The sequence below is a fragment of the Equus przewalskii genome, chromosome 3, assembly GCF_037783145.1.
Source record: "Equus przewalskii isolate Varuska chromosome 3, EquPr2, whole genome shotgun sequence".
In the NCBI taxonomy this organism is placed as follows: Eukaryota; Metazoa; Chordata; class Mammalia; order Perissodactyla; family Equidae; genus Equus; species Equus przewalskii.
In genome coordinates this window covers 103439164-103456412 of record NC_091833.1, presented here as the reverse complement: position 1 = coordinate 103456412, position 17249 = coordinate 103439164, and the positions used below count along the sequence as shown (strand labels likewise).

Sequence of the window (17249 nt, the reverse complement as noted above, 5' to 3'; positions counted from 1 at the left end):
CATCCTCCACTGGGGCCAGAATGTTTTTTTCAAAGCCCAGATGTCATCTGGCCATCCTCCAACTTAAAACTCTTCCATGGCAGCCCATTGCTCGTTGAGTAAAGACCTTCTACCACGTGGCCCCTGCCAACCTCTGTAGCCTTATCTGGCACCATGCTTTCCCAGGCTCACTCCCAATCACTCAGAGCTCATATTCTCCTGCCACCTACTGCACAGAGCCTCTGCCAGTGCTCATCATTCCCTCTTCACCCTCACATCCAAGTCTCACTTCTTCGGAAGAGCTGCTCTTACAGTCAGTCCCCCTTCTAGAGCACCATGACATTTTTCTGCTTAGCATTCATCATACAGGCAATTTTATAGTTACTTCTGAAAGGTTTGGATTAATATCTTTCTCCTCCTCCTCTCAAACCTAAGCTCCATGAGAAAAGGGGTATCATTTTTTTCTTGTTGTTGTTCACCATTATACTCCTAGCATTAACAGAGGTTCTCATACATAGTTGACACTCAAAATACATGATGATGTTAAAAATATGATTTGCTATCAGAACCATTAGAAAAAGCCATAGGCAGATCACCCAATAGGTATCATGGAAGAAGTTTGTAGAATAGTTCTAAAACTATCTCAGTAAGTGTGGTAATAAGAAATGTAAACAAAAAGATAACTTAAGATACAAGAAGTACAAACGAAGATAAAAGGAAGGACCCCTTGTGTTTAAGAAGGAAGGAACATTAAAATCAATTTGGTTCATGGATCTAAAATGAAGCAGGAGTACAAGGGCAACTCCAAGTGCTGTTTCCCATAAGAACCATCAACGTGCATTGAGGTTTCTGCCTCAGTGCAAGAATATTCACGATATTGGTACCTTGGGGGCTCTGGGCACGTGCTGACACTTTCTTTTTACCACTGAACGCAGTCATGTTGTTTTGTACAGCTAAGTGTGATGCTCCCTCTGCTGACTCGCTCTCTGCATTATCCATCTCTTTAGAATCATTTTCCTTTTTTTTTAAAGACTTTTTAGAGCCACAGTTGACCTTGCACAACTTCAATTCCAATTCCAGAGCCTCATTTTACCAATGAAAAATTGGGACCCAGAACAATAAAATAGTTCACTTCTCTGCAAGCAGTCCACTGTTTTATACTGAATAAGCTGCAGAAGGCCGTTCCAAGCAATAACTCAGCAGCCCACGTCATCTCACCCAATAAGAATAGTTTCTCCCTAGGATCTCTTTATGCTGGTTCACTCTTCACTCCAAACAGAGCATTAACTATGACCATCCAACTTTTACTGCTCCACCTACAACGTGCCCATAATGTTTACCACCCAAATCATCTGTATGGGTGCATGGGGACACTATTGATAATTACCTTGGGACAACAAGTGTAAACCAGGACTGTCCTAAGCAACCCAGGATATATGGTCACATTACCACTACATCAAAATTCTTCAGAAAAGCCATGTTTGCAGATGTTCAGTGAGTAATGAATTCTATCTTCTCCTCAAGAGCAGGCCTTGAGGAATCAAACCCTTTTAGGGAAGTTGGCATCGCTCTTGCCTTGCTCCCTCCAAGGTCATCCTAGTGTAACTGTAGAGCTTGTCCATTTGCAATCCCACTCTATGTCACACTTAACCTGACAGACACAATGAGGAAGAGGCGATCCACAAACTAGATATCATCGCTTTCTTAAAAAAAACACATCTGTGTAGGACGTGCAGTGCTTTTCTTCACAAGTTATAGTGGATCATTCCCTAACCCCTGTTATCCTGAAGAGGAAACAGCAGGCTCCCTGGTTGACATTCTCTGCTTCTTCTCCAAAACACAGACAACCAATACATATTACATACACACACATACACACCTTTAACTTCTCATCAACAAAAAGGCTGAAAACTGGAAGCATGAGGAAATTAATTTGCTCATCAGATCAAAAGTGAAATCACAAATGGCAGACATCATTGTGTTCCATGCTGTTGCTTTGTCATTGGGGACATCTAAGGGTCTAGAGCTGAAAGCAAATAAATAGGATTTCCTGGGATTTAGTGGCGTCGGTTGGAGCCAAATTACGGAATCAAGGTGTGTCTAGACCCCTGTCTCATAATAGGTTCATGGGCACTGAAATTTAACCTGTATTCAACTACATTGCCCTTAACCACTCTGGCAGGCTGACTTATCTTTCCTGATGCCAAGTTAAACTCATGAAGACCTGCTCGTAGGATAACAGATTACGGTACTATGTGTAGTAGAATAAAGAACATTTCTATCTGTCCTTTCTGTCACCCCACATTTTTATCATCTCAGGAAGGGAAGCAACCATTGATGATATTATCTCAGGCCCTGGACCATCAAAAAAGCAAATTCACTCACCTTATTTTCCGTCATTTTTACTTGATTTTTTTTTACTGACTCGGTACTGGTTCTGACTACACGTATGCCAAAAATAAAAACCAAGGAAAAGTTGCATAATGTCCTCTCAATACTGTGAGATTTGGAGAAAGTTTTTCCATAGTAACTAAAAGCATATGAGTGCACTACTGTTAGTGCATTTTATTTCCTTTCTTCCTGGAAAGCCAGTGCAGCTTGCAGATGTCCAGTTTTCCTTTACTGGTTGAGAAGAAGATGTGAAATCCTGCATTTGTCTATGGGGCTTGCTACATTTCCCATATTAAGCTCCAAAGTCTGCCTACTGTGGGAAAATACTTGTATTTTAAAAGCTCCCTTCTTTCAAATACAGCAGAATCTAATACAATTAGAACAAGTTAAAGAAATAGTCCAATGAAAACATTTATTTTAAAATTCAGAAAGGGAAATTTTTAAGCAATGTTTAAAGGGAAGAGTATAAGCTATGTTATTATTAATGATGAGTGACTAATTATTAAGTAAAAACTAAACAGAAAAATGTCAAAAGCATGAAATCAAATCCAAGTTGAATATAGGTCAACAACATGGAATTCCTGCCTTAAAAAGCATGATTCTTTCTTTCAATAACTATTATTTTAGTAAGTCACAACCTGATACTTTAGAAGGATATAAAGATAAATATGCCAAGTGTTTGTTCTCAGTGATCTTACAATCAAACAAAGGGAATGAGATAAACACTACTAATGCCCAATGCTTCTAAGACAGTGCAACCCTACAACCTTACTTTATAGGTTGTCGTGAACATTAAGTGCATATTTGCACAATGTTTAGAACTGTCTTGATACATGGTAGTAAGCACTATCATCAAGTCAATAAATATGTATAATATAAGTGCCATAAGATAGGTACAAGCAAACATGACATATAAAACTTGTAGGTAAACTAAAAATGGTTGAAAAGATCCAGGAAGATTTCTTAGAGAAGGGGACATATCATGGATGAGAAAATTGACAACAGAAATTACTAATGTTATTAAAGCTAAAGGAAATATCAGTAGCCCAGGTGTGCAGTTGAGATTAAAATAGTGAACAGAAGCAGGTGACAAGTATAGGGTGGAAGATGGGCTTTAAAAGTGAGTTAGGCAGTAATGGGATGCAGAGAATGCTTTTGTAACATTCGTTGATATTGTAATGTTTGGTGATACTTAAAGGGAGACAAATCCTTTTTGAAGTAATCAACCAGTCTCACCAGAGTCAGATGTGTAGCTATGTAATGGTCACAAAGAGATATCCTACGCAACTTTAGCAATCATTAATATTGCTGCTATGCTATTCTTATAAGATAGATTCCTTATAAGATGCGGAATATTTGACATTAATCTAGCTTTTCACGTTCAGATTGGCATGCCTAGTCTTAAAGCTGTTGATTGCAGATTTGGCAGTCTGTTTAGCCAACAGTTTCGTAAAACCATCTCCTCTCTCACTCCTTTCTACGTCAAGTTTATGGAGAAATACCTGGTGGAGAATAAAGGGTCAACTCTATTTTCTTCTGTCAGAGATGAAATTCTCTCTCTGTTCTGTCTTCAGCTCGGACTTTCTCTACTGGTAGCTTGGGAGCTGACTGAGGGCAGAGTCCATTACATTCATCCTTTTAACCTCAGCATCTAGCACAGCATCATATATAGTTGTGTGTCACTTACAACAAGGACAAGTTCTGAGAAATGCATCATTAGGTGATTTCGTCGTTGTGCGAACATCATAGAGTGTACTTACACAAACCTAGATGGTATAGCCTACTACACATCCAGGCTATATGGTACTAATCTTATGGTGCCGCCATCATACATGCAGTCCATCAACCGAAACATCATTATGCAGACCATGACTGTAGTAAATTCTTATGAAGTACAGTTTAGACAATTGGATTGGATTCGGTTAGATGGAATTGTATCAAAGTGAATAAGAACTAAAACATTTTCCCCTTTCTTATCATTTTTAAAACAATTTCTTAGTTGGGCGTAAAGTGTAAGATACATAGAATGACATTTATTATCTATTTCAAATGCTCCCTCTCTATTTTTAATTTTTACAAACTGCCTTGGATATAGACTGCTGTAAACAGTCTCTAGCCAACCAGATAGAGCTGATTAAAAGACTGAAAGTGATTTCATCATGATAGGCTGATAGATTATAATGAATAAATTCCATCAAGGTATGTTACTTAAAGTAATACTAATTGAAAGTGGAAAGCTGTGAAAATAAACCCTATTTATAAATATCTCATCATGTATATGTTGTTAAAAACTTTTGTATCACTGATTTAGAGACAGAAAACCTTCTTATAGAAGAAGTATATGAAACTTTCAATGCAATCACTTACTTTAAGAGACAGGAAAAAAAACCTAACTTACTACACACCAAATTAATGTAATGCCTAGATGCGTACATTTATATATTTCCGTCATGGAAAAAGATGCTTGAAGTGTAAATAATATGCTGCATTTAGTTGTTAAACAACTATTTCTACCAGTTAGCAAAGTATTACCTTAAAAGGACAGTCTTGTAACAAAGGGATATACTACAAATTCCTGATTTTTTAACCACTGCTGTTTAAATCCACACACTTTGGAAAAATAAAAGTTCTAATAGTTTCTTGGAAATGAACAGCAACCTATAGATGTGTCACTTCATTCATTTACTGCATATAAAATAATTAAAAAGTAATTTAAAGGCAAAGTAGAAAAGGAGAGAAGAACTCTTTTCTTTTACATCTTTCTAGTCACCTTAATATCTCACACAATGATTGGGAAATTTTTCTCACTAAAAATCATATTTGGCTTAATATATCTGAAAATGAAATATAACCATGTTATTTGTATCTGAAGAGACTTTCTAAGAAATAGTCAGACATGCAGTTTGACATAGACTTTCTAGAATCTGCATGGTTATGCTCTTAGCTCTCGTTTATTGATAAAAATTATTTTTTATGAGCTAGCTGATACTCAGAAAAAAGCATATGTTCTTTATCTAGATTGATTCTTCTTTGGCTTTTTTCTTTCTATCTGGTGGATGTAGCTAAGGAATATTCTGTTGAGCTGTTTTCATAATTCATAAGAGGGAAACAAAGCCTTTTTCTTCTAGACTTATAAGACACTGGAGACTAGGAAGATTTGAGGATTATTTTTTCAAATATAAAACAGCAGAATAAGCCAGACATAAAGGGATACATCCCGAATGATTCTGTTTATGTCTAACTGGAAAACAGGCACAACTAATCTATGGTCCCGTCAGGATAGTGGTTAGTTACCCTGTGATCAGGCTTCTGGGATGCTGGTAAATGGTGTTTCTGGATGTAGATGCCAGTTATGTGAATGGGTTCAGCTTATGAATATTCATTAGCTATTCGTTTATCCTTTGGATATATGCTATACCTCAAAAAAAAGTCCAAAATAAAATAAATAAATAGAAATGAAAACCATTCCGATTTCCTTCTCCTAATTCCAATAGTATATTCTAAAGGGGCTCGTATTAGTCACAGATCAGAATAGTTGTGTTGTCCCAAATCATAAGACTGTTTAGCAGCAAAACCAGCATTTTGGATCTTCTGCTTGCATGTCTTGTGATTGTTTTCCCTCTCATGAGCTGCGCTTGTCTCTGAGGCCCGTGACACGGCCTGCTGGCGGGAAGCCTGTTAATCCTTCTCCGTGGACTAACACTGTTGGCTGTGTTAACAGGTGAGTTGTGTGAGGAGAAGCTGGACTTCTGTGCCCAAGACCTGAACCCCTGCCAGCACGACTCCAAGTGCATCCTGACCCCAAAGGGATTCAAGTAAGTCAGAGGCTGCCTTGGGGCTCCAAGTCAGGGGAGGGGGCTATTCTTTTAGGAACACCTCTTCTCCTCCTTCCTTTCAGGACCTGGCTTCACACCTTTGCTCAGGATTAAAGGGACATTCTGTCTAGTGTCAAGGGCATTTTTATAAACGTTCTTATACAGCATGGACTTTTTTTAGTACACTGAACTAAATAAAAGAGAGTGTTTCCTTTTGTTCCATGACTCTTCCTGGGAAGTCATGTATGAAATAAAGTTACCTTTGACTGTGTTTGCTTAAATTTATTTAAAGGCTAAATAAATTTGTCATATCTACTAGGTGCTTTATTATCTGAATGTAAGTCTGTGATGAAATAGAGAGTTTAACTTAACGTATCTGAAAATTTTTTGGTCTTCAATAATACTTTAACTGTCCAAGGTGAGGAAGACTGAGTGGCCATATGTCCCAGGTTGCCCCGCGACCGTCCCAGTTTATGCCTGTTGTCTCAGTATAATTATTAGTTGTGCCCCTTTCACCTTAAATTTGTCTTGTGTGGGATGATAAAGCACACAGTCACTTTACAGTGGGCTTCTTGAGTTGATCTCAAGCTTCAAAATCACTTCTTTTTCCTCCTCAGCTGTCTTCCTGAAATATATTTGGCATCAAATTAAATGATGCCTCTGCCGCAAATCTGAAACGTTTTAAGGGTCTATCAACAGCAACCTCTCTTCTTAGAGCTGGCAGTGGTTTAGAGTTCATTTGTCCCAAATTCTTCATTTTAAACCTGAGGTAACCATGATCCAGAGTGGTTGGGTGGCTGTCCAGGATCTCAGTGTTATTCATTGGCAAAACTGGAGCTGGGTTTTATTTTTGGCTTTTCTATTACAGGTTACCACTAAGAAGTTTTATAGTTTGTTAACATTATAGTTGGTTTGTTATAGAAAGTAAGCTGAATTCTCAGGAATCTCAGTTGGGTTCAGGAGTTGAGCTGTGTTTACATCAGCCAATTAGCAAATAGCATTATTTCTTCCTTCACCTAATATTTATTGAGCACCTCCATGGGCCAGGGCACATGGTGATAATACCATCTATGGTTTTGTAGTGCTTTATACCTATTCACTTTCACATGCTCTGTCTTTTCGGTGGAATGACTCAGACTTAATTGCCATAGGATTCAGAGAATTCAAAGTTACTCAGGTCAGGAATGGTTTCATAAGGGGAGATGGGATTTGAACTGGGACTCTGACATATTGACACTTGTCCACAGATCATCAGACATTCTAAGTTGAGTGGGAGCTGGGGTCAGTATCACCAGACTGTCGTTGCCTTTCAAAGATCAATCTGAACAAAGCACTTATTCTCAAGTTTTATTTAGAGAATGTTCTTTTGATTCATTTGGGTTTAAAATTCATCAATTTAGAATATACAAAGTTATAGCACCTGCTGCTTCCATTTGATGCCTTACTGAAAAAGAAAAGAATGCTTTTGATTCTATTTTTCATTACATTTTCATTTACATCCCTACGCAAAAAACAAAACTCCTATTGAAATCTTTCTTTTATATAAAATTCTGCGTTGCATTTTGTTCATCCTAATACTGTACATAAATTATTTCAACTCCTGATGTCTTTGATCTGCCCACAATGGAATTTGGAAAATTGCAAGTGCATCACTTCCATAGCAACTATTATCATTTCTCAGAGAAATTAGTCAGTAAATCCAGTGGTTTTCCAGAACTGCTCATCTGCTATGCAGGTTTCACAGGGTTTTGTGCTTTGTAATTATAAAAGTATTAGTAAGACTTAATGGAAACCATTAAAAAATAAGGGAATTCTTCTTCAAAAAGACTAATCCTTAATTCAATATCTTCTGTTACTATCAATTAGATTGCACACTCTTAAAAGTACATCTTGCTGGAGTATGGGTTAGCTGATTTGGGAACCCATGGTTTTCAGCAGTAGTTTGGGAGCTTGTTTTACAGCTGTATGTAATTCAGCAGAAAACAGGTTAAGTCATAGTTTATGCTGTTGCTCCCATTTTATAAACAATTGCACATTGTGGGAAAGAGAGTTGCAAAAAGAAAAGGGACTTAAAAACCAAAACTATGTGAAGTTGCTAAAGAATCTCTACTGACAAATGTTTGGACAAGTTGTACTGTTATTTCAACTTCATTTCCTTATGACTAAGCTAACAGAGCTGGTGTTATTTTCCCTGCTTTATTATACACCTCGTAAATCTCCTAAATTGCTTTGAGATATTTTTAGACCATGATGTGCCATAAGCAGTATTTTCAAGCCTGCATCTTACTTAGTCAACTTCTGGGCTTCTAAACAGTGTATTTTATATTCTTTGCTTTCTTCCTCTCTCCTTGTCAGATAATAGAGTTGAGGAAATGTGATAGGTTTTATTGCTAATACAAAGCTTAAGGAATTCTTAATTAAATGTTTTCTTCCTGTTTTGAAACCCAGTCTGAGGAGCAAAAGAAAGACAAAAATGTTGGTCATAAATGACTTTAAGTTCTAATGGGCTTGAAAAATGGTATTTGTAGAGAAGAGAATATAAAATAGCTCTTAGACAGTCACTGTGGTGAATGTGTGGTTCTCTTATCTTTTACTTTGATTTCTTTTCTCAGATAAATAATTCAGAGTGTTTCAAAGCGTTTCTTCTCTCTTTTAATGCATGGCACTTCAGCGGCTCTGCTCACATTAACACTGATGGAAGCTCTTTTCTCAGGTCCTGTCCATCCAGTTGAGAATGTCTGTGGCCACTTAGGATCCATTTAACTTCAGACTTGCTGTTTGCTTTGCTTTGTTATGATTTAGCATTAAAACCACTGGCTCTAGAGCAATCGTGTTTATGCAGTGAGTTCAATTTATTTCTAAATTCATACATGCAGAGCTGAAAGTCTGTGTGTTACCCTGAGAGGGTATATATACTCCCATTTATTTTAATTCATCAGCTCTCCACTAACTCTCAAATCCTGATTTTGCATTTTCAGACAAAACCCTTGGCATTCGGTAATGTCCACATTCACTTGGGTGTTTTTAATTATCCTCATTCACTTAAATCTTAATGGCTTGGAAATAGAAAAGTGGATAATTAGTATAGACTAAACCATAAAGACTTTTATAGAATTATAAAGACTTACATAGAATTATTTTTAAAAGCCTACCGTTTGTTGATCATACTTTAGATATCAAACACTATACTAATTGTTTTACAGATAGTGTTTTACTTAATCTTTTAACAAACCTGTGAGATGGGAATTATTGTGTACATGTTACAGATGAAGAAATGAACATTTACAGAGATTAAATTACTCAGTGAAGATTACATACACTTAAAGGATGACTCCAGGATACAAATGCAGTTCTGTCTCACTGCACAGTCCAAATTCTGTAGGGGTAGAACGAAGTTTCCTGGTTTATTTGTTTTTTAAAGTCAGTGAACCCTTTTTTAAACCCAAAACAGAAACGCTCATGGAAGCCCAATGTGTAAAACTAATAAGTGACAATAAGAGAGTGTTGGGGGAGAGGGGAGAGCAGAGGGAAGCTTCCAGAAGCCCCCTCCCCCTCCACAGCCATATCTTTAGGGGTTCCATGGTCCCCCATAGCTCCACAAAGTATAGTTTGAAAACACTGCACATGCTCTATGGCTTTCCTCAGGCAGCTCTAAAGTCCTGGGTCCTTGGTGACATAGTAAAGATTCTAGCAGTCAGCACTAGAGAAGGACAGATTTTAAAGGGAGCCCTGAGGAATGAATTATCTAACAGCATAGTGCGGTGGTTAGAAATCCAGGCTCTCTTGGAAGACTGCTGGGGTCAGCTCCTGGCTGTGACACTTACAAGTTGAATGTCCTCAAGTAAGGTACTTAGCCCATTTGTCCCTTAGTTTCCTCACCTATAGAGTAGAGTAATGGTATCACTGATCTCACAGGGCTATGGAGAGGATTCAGTGAACCCGTATATGCGAAGTGGTTAGAACGGGGAACAGAGAAAGTACTCAGAGAACATCAGCTGTATTATTATCCTTGGTTCTTCACCATCAGTGCTATGCTTATCTGGATTCGTGATGAATTAGGGACTCATTCAGTGTTAAAATATTTGCTTTTCATAAAGTTATATTTTATTCCAATGTATCCAGTCTCTATTAGAAAATTAAAATGTTAATTGTTCTTAAAAAGATGCTTAATATTCTTAGTAAATTTTACAACAAAGCACTTTTGTCATCTCAGCAGCTCAAATCAATTAGAGCCGAAAATAGAGGACACTGTAGGCAAATAAAGTGGGGCAAGAGGGAGGGAGGGAGAGTGGAAAGGAAGGAGGAAGGGATGAACCCTGGTGCAACTATTCTATTCTTACTTGAATCGTGGATTCTCACTATCGTCAGAGAGGTAAAATCCCCATTCCTCTGATAGATCACGGTGAGAAACCATGGACTACTTTGCAGATCAGCACTATTTTCCAGGTATCTATTAATTTTAGGCTCTATGAACCTGTTCTAAATCAGCTTTTTAAAGGAGGTGCCATTTTTGTCTAGATGGAATGCAACTGTTTTACTTATTTTGGCTCAGTTGGATTTGAAACTTTTTACCTGCTTTTTCAAACAGATGTGACTGCACACCAGGATATATTGGCGAGCACTGCGACATTGATTTTGACGACTGTCAAGATAACAAGTGTAAAAACGGAGCCCACTGCACTGATGCAGTAAACGGCTATACGTGCATCTGCCCTGAAGGATACAGGTAAAAGTAGAAATACACATTTGTAGAATTAGGGCTTACAGAACTCAATTCACATTGGCAATTAAGTAAAATCTAATTAGCGTATTTTTTCTCTTTACTCTTTAGTGGCTTGTTCTGTGAATTTTCTCCACCCATGGTCCTCCCTCGTACCAGCCCCTGTGATAATTTTGATTGTCAGAATGGAGCTCAGTGCATCATCAGGATAAATGAGCCAATATGCCAGTGTTTGCCTGGCTACCAGGGAGAGAAGTGTGAAAAATTGGTCAGTGTGAATTTTGTAAACAAAGAGTCTTATCTTCAAATTCCTTCGGCCAAGGTTCGGCCTCAAACGAACATCACTCTGCAGGTAAGATTTCCCCCACCAGCAAGAGCTGATCTCTTCTTAAGCCAATTCACCTTCAAAGCATAAACAACCGTGGTAGTTTGTGTGATATTATTTCTTAAATAGACAGCACAGCACAGACAGAAAATGCTGCTTGTGGGAAAAGTTTGTCATTCTTCTCTCCAACATTTATATTTTCCGAAACTAAATGGGACCCCGGTATTTTTATTGACTACTTGATTGTATGAAACAAAACACACAGCAACAGAATATATCCCTTTGTTTTGTGCTCGGGTAAAGGCATTTGATTCATTTATGTTTATGTCTCTGCAGTTCAGGCTCTGCACAGGAGGAAGGCTTTTCTTAGGAAACCTGCAGCTGAGAAGAGCGCAGGGGAGACAGAACACGGCTTGGCAGATATTCACTCAGTGCCTTTAGCTCTTCACCCAGAGCCTTTCAGAACGGACATGAAATTAACAAACTCAAATTTTACTGGACAATATCCTCCCTTATCCACAGGGGTTACGTTACAAGACCCCCAGTGGACACCTGAAACCACGAACAGCACCAAACCCTGTATATACTATGTTTTTTCCTCTACACACATACGTATGATAAAGTTTAATTTATGAGTTAGACACAGTAAGAGATTAACAGTAACTAATAATAAAATAGAACAAGTATAATAATGTACGATAAGATGTTACTGTAGATCTTAGCGACCTCAGCGTATGATTTTTTTGCTTTCCTCATTAAGTTGAGAACTTTCACCTTTTCACTTAGAGGGAGAACTTTATGGCTTCTCTTTGCATATCCAAATTACTAGCACCACTACTCTTGCGCTTTGGAGCTATTATTTAGTAAAATAAGGGTGACTTGAACACAAGCACTGCAATACCACGACAGTCAGTCTGGTCACCGAGACAGCTACTACGTAACTAACAGACAGGTAGCACATGCAGCCTGGATACAGTAGACAAAGGGATGGCTCACATTCTGTGCAAGATGGAGCCGGCCAGCGCAAGATTCTGTCACACTACTCAGAATAGCAAGCACTTTAAATCTGATGAATTGTTTATTTCTGGAATTTTTCATTCAATGTTTGTGGATCGAGGTTGACCACAGGTAACTGAAACAGCAGGAAGTAAAACGGTGGATAAAGGGGGACTACTGTAAGTCTTTCCACCTAGTCACAATGTCCCTTTGAGCAAGGCATTCAGACCCCTGTGGAAGGAGTTAGACTAGATTAGGGGTAATAAATTTAAGGTGCTTTACGTGGGGCAAATTGGGGCTGCATGTTTGTTTTATCTGAGTAGCAAAATATTTTAGTATGTTTTGAGTTCAAATGACTTTAGCCAATTTCCTCTAGAGCCCACTCCTTCTTACTTGGTTTACTCTGACACTCCAGTGAGGGATCCTGAGGCAGGAGGTTCTTTAGAAGTCATGAGGAATGAGACTCTGGAAGGCAGGCAGGCCTCCTTTAAAAAGCCTGTCTCCCTACCTCCCAGCATTGGCCACACCAGATTGTCATGAGAAGTACCCCGTGGTGTTCAGGCTTAAGTCCTAAGTTTTACTGAACTGGTCCTCAAAAGCCGGGAAAGGCCAGAAAGCAGGATAAAAAACAGAGATTTCCCCCTGTTCATGCCATAGCTATAAATGATTTGTTTTTTCATATGGAATATGAAAAACGTTCTTGCTCAATGAAGTCACATTTCACATATGCCATAAATAAAGCCCATAACAGCAGCAAAAAGAGCAGGTAAATAAAAATCTCCAGCAAAGAAAGTTCTAACCACACTTAAGGTGTTCGTGTATTTGTTATTGTTCTTTTTAAAGTTCTTTCTGAATTTATTTGCAACAAAGTAATTTAGGAACAGGTCACCTTTCAAGTAATTGTTTCAGCATGGATTATTATTTTCTCATAGCCATAAGGAAAAAATAAACCATAGCAAAAACTCTTCACTAAGCGATCAAGTTTCTTCTTGATGAAATACGTTTGGATAACATACGTCCTACTAATGTCAAGCTTACTTCCTACTAGATTGCCACAGATGAAGACAGTGGAATCCTGCTGTATAAGGGTGACAAAGACCATATTGCCGTAGAGCTCTACCGGGGACGTGTTCGTGCCAGCTACGACACCGGCTCTCACCCGGCTTCTGCCATTTACAGGTGAAGATCTCTCAGTTACTGGTAAAGGTGAAAACAATTGTTCAATGAAGAACTGTTTCTCCTCTATTATTTTGTAACAGGGAAGGGAGGAAATAATTTCGCTGCAGCGAGCTTTATGATAAGTGAATTAGTTAGAGGCCTGGCAGGAACAGATGGCATGCTCAAGTTGGATAATTTGGGGAGAGACTTATAAGGGGACTGTTTACAAATATTGGTAGGGATAGTACAGTAACCTGGGGCTAGTAATAAGGGACACTCTTACTGCCCATGTGCTTGAAAGGGTGAGGGGAGGCAGCAGTTATGGAAATCCATGCTCAGAAAAGGAATCGTGGAGAGGACTGCCTGAGTGGAGCTGTGACCTTCGGTGGACGGATGCAGTCAGCCCTCAGGGAGGGAACCAGGGTTTTAAATCTCGACCCCACTCTCCTTCCTCCCAATGATCTCCTGCCCATGTTTCCCTTTGGCCAAGTCAGATGTCAGAAAACAAGGAATCCACTGAGCCTGGTAATGTAGCTCACACCAGAACCTCCCAGGGCTCAGAGCAAGGTGAAGATGGGTGGGGAGTAGCTCTAGAGAAACCACTGCAGGATTCCCAGCACAGTGAATAATTTAAAGTTACCATTCACACACTTGTTTATTGAGCACCTACTGTGAACCAGACACTCTTCTAAGCTTTCAAGAACACAGCCCCTGCCTTTGGGGAGCTTACACGTAATAAGCCAATGGATGCATACGATATGTGATAGTTCATCTTATCATTCATTTTGAAAGTTATCTAATAATATAATGATACTGATGACATATTGAAGATGTGAAAAGGATGGTACTCCTGGGGCATACATTTTGCCAGAAGTGTGCTTTTTGCATAAGACTCACCTTCAGAGCTCCTCTGTTGGGTCTCAACACCAATTTTCTATCCATCCTGCAGATAAGTTACCCACTTAATTTCTTCACATGTAGAAATAACTGCCACCATTTTGAGCAGGGTCACAAAATCATACAGTTTCTCCAGGCAGGTATCTTAAATGAACTAAGCAGTCCAATTGCAAGAAAAGGATATGCTCTCATCCTTTTACTCTTTAGAAGACCGAACTTTTCAGAGAAGTATTCTTCTATTACAAATAGCTTTCATATTGGTGATATAATAGGAATGGTTGTGACTGGAGTGAACTAAAAGCAAATCTGTGTTGAAACAGGGCTAGTCCACATTTACTCAGTTCTCCCGGAGAAACTCCATGTGAAAATGTGGGCCCAGGTTTTGCCAGAACTCTTGATTTTTCAAGGAAAGGCAGAAATCTGGCTTTTTTAAGTATAGAGTTTTCCCTTCATTAAATATCAATTCACATTTTTAAAAAACACAATATGTGGTGAACAAAATGCATCTGTAGGCAAACTCTCTTGGCAACAAGTTTATGGGCATAGATTGGGACATAAAGTGGAGACACTGGCCTCTATATTATTGATATTATTTATATGCATACATATATATATATATATCAATGTGCTTCAAAAGCCTTCACATTTCATTTGACCTTTCATGACAGTTCTGGAAAAGTGAATGCTAATTATAGCCGTGAATGGTAGTGAGCTAACCCACTTGGGACTATTTAGAGCATGGCAACAACACATAATTATTGGTTTCCAAGTGGAATACAGTAGTTATTTCATCGCCAAATGATAATGAATTAGTGCCAACATTTTAGATATTGCTAGGCCTTAAATTATATAGCTTCAGTTTGTTTCAGCCCATAAAAAGATTTCAGAATATTGATTTTGTGGTCCATTTTTGTTTTTGGTTTTTTTATTTTATGCAATGAAACATCATGGAATTCTCAGAAACTATACTAAAGATTCTTGAGGTTGGCTTATTAAAGCTAGAATTCGTCTAAAATATATTTAAAATACTTCCAGATAAGTTGTAGAAATCCAAGTGATTATATCCAAGTGAGGATTTACCATAAAGAGCTTATTTGGGATTTATGTTCATTACCATTTTTGCCTAAATAACAATAGAACATACCCTGTGACATTTATAAAAAGTAATATCAAATTGCACACTTTCTGTTATGAACCAGAAATTCGTGTTTCTGCTTGCAGATCACCTAATGGAGACATATAACGTGAGGTCCAGGGAAAGCATAACTTTCATTTATTTCTTGTTGTTAGTTGATGGCACAACAATCAAGAAAAGTTATTACATTATTTTTAAGTGAAAGAAAATAAGTAACAATTAGCTAGAATTCAGATAGAGAGATGACAGATACATTGATTGATTGATATGGATCCAATATACGTATACAAGAATATATTTAATATATGAATGTATTAGTATTCCAGTTTGGAATAGAAAAAAATGCTTTTGTGAAATAGAGACCACTGAGAACATTATTTCAACACGCTACAAAAATCTAGTGTTTGACAAGTAATAATCATAGTAGCTATGTGTGTGTTCAGATTTAGGCTTGGCTAATTACTAGTATATAAACTCATGCAAAGTAGTTAATCTTTCAGGTCTCAGAATCCATATCCATAAATAATAATATAGCACCTACCTCATAAGGTCACTATGAAGATTTAATTCTACACTCAGCTCTGTCCTCACTCTTCACTCACATCGTCTTCATTCTCATCTCTCGTCTAGCAATATAGGAAAATCTTTCTGATATCTGTTTCTGGAGTGTAGCAGAGGAGTTGAAAGTGTACCCTCAATCCTCATACATTAACACTAGAAGTATGGCTTGTTTACAAGGTCAACGGAGGGCAATTTGAAAATATTTATCCCGCTTCTTGGCATTTATCCTACAGATATACCTGAAGACATAGAAATGATGTGTGCACAAAGTAATTCACTGTGGCATTGGCTGTAAAAAACAAAAGTTAGGAAACAACCCAAGTTTCTATCTAAATAAACTACAGTGCATCCACACAATGGAATGTGTGGTTAAAAAGGAAAAGGAAGGGAGCCAGCCCTAATGGCCTAGCAGTTAAAGTTTGGCGTGCTCCACTTTGGTGGCCAGGGTTCGGTTCCCAGGCTCAGAACCACAGTGCTTGTCTGTCTGTAGCAATGCCATGGCAGTGGCTCACATAGAAGAACCAGAAGAACTTACAACTATACGCAACTATGTACTGGGGCTTTGGAGGAGGGAAAGGAAGAACAAAGGAGGAAAATTGGAAACAGATGCTAGCATACAGCAAATCTTCCCCTGCCAAAAAAAAAAAAAAAAGGAAAAGGAAGGGAGAGAGAGAGGGAATGAGAAAGTTCTCTATGTATGATATTGAAAGATGTCCAAAGTATATTGCTCAGTTCAAAAGCAAAAAAAAAGTGAGGCAGCCGTGATGGCTGAGTGGTTAAAATTCATTTCTCTTACCACTTCAGGATCCCGGGTTCATTTCCCCGGTTGCAGAACCACACCACCTGTCTGTCAGTTGCCATGCTGTGGTGGCATCCCACATAGAAGAACTAGAAGGACTTACAACTAGGATGTGCAAATATGCACTGGGGCTTTGAGGAGGGAAAAAAAAAAAAAGAGGAAGATTGGCAACAGATGTTAGCTTAGGGCGAATCTTTCCCTGCACACAAAAAAAATTAATAATAAGGAAAAAAAGTAAGGGAGAGATGGGTAAATGAATATATGTATTTGTATTTCCATGTATTTTCATGAAGAAAATACCAGGGATAGAGAGCAGCAAGTGAGGTGGGAGCTCACCTTGTGTATGAATACCATTTTATATCATTTTGATTTTTGAATCATTTGAATGTCATTACCATTCAAAAATAAAATTGACGTAATAGAAAAGAGCAGGTGCTCCAAACAGTCTTCCTTGATTCAAGTCCCAGCTCTGC

At 38.2% G+C, this 17249-nt stretch overlaps 1 protein-coding gene across 4 annotated transcripts in view; it reads left to right on the top strand.

Moving 5' to 3' along the window:
- SLIT2 (slit guidance ligand 2) overlaps positions 1-17249 on the top strand; it is a 358529-nt gene that overhangs the window by 324588 nt on the left and 16692 nt on the right. For all 4 annotated transcript variants that reach the window (XM_070613088.1, XM_070613086.1, XM_070613087.1 and 1 more), the window contains 4 exons: positions 6092-6185; positions 10774-10911; positions 11017-11257; positions 13275-13405. In XM_070613088.1, the coding sequence (XP_070469189.1) occupies positions 6092-6185; positions 10774-10911; positions 11017-11257; positions 13275-13405 (604 nt within the window). The remainder of the gene's footprint in view (positions 1-6091; positions 6186-10773; positions 10912-11016; positions 11258-13274; positions 13406-17249) is intronic.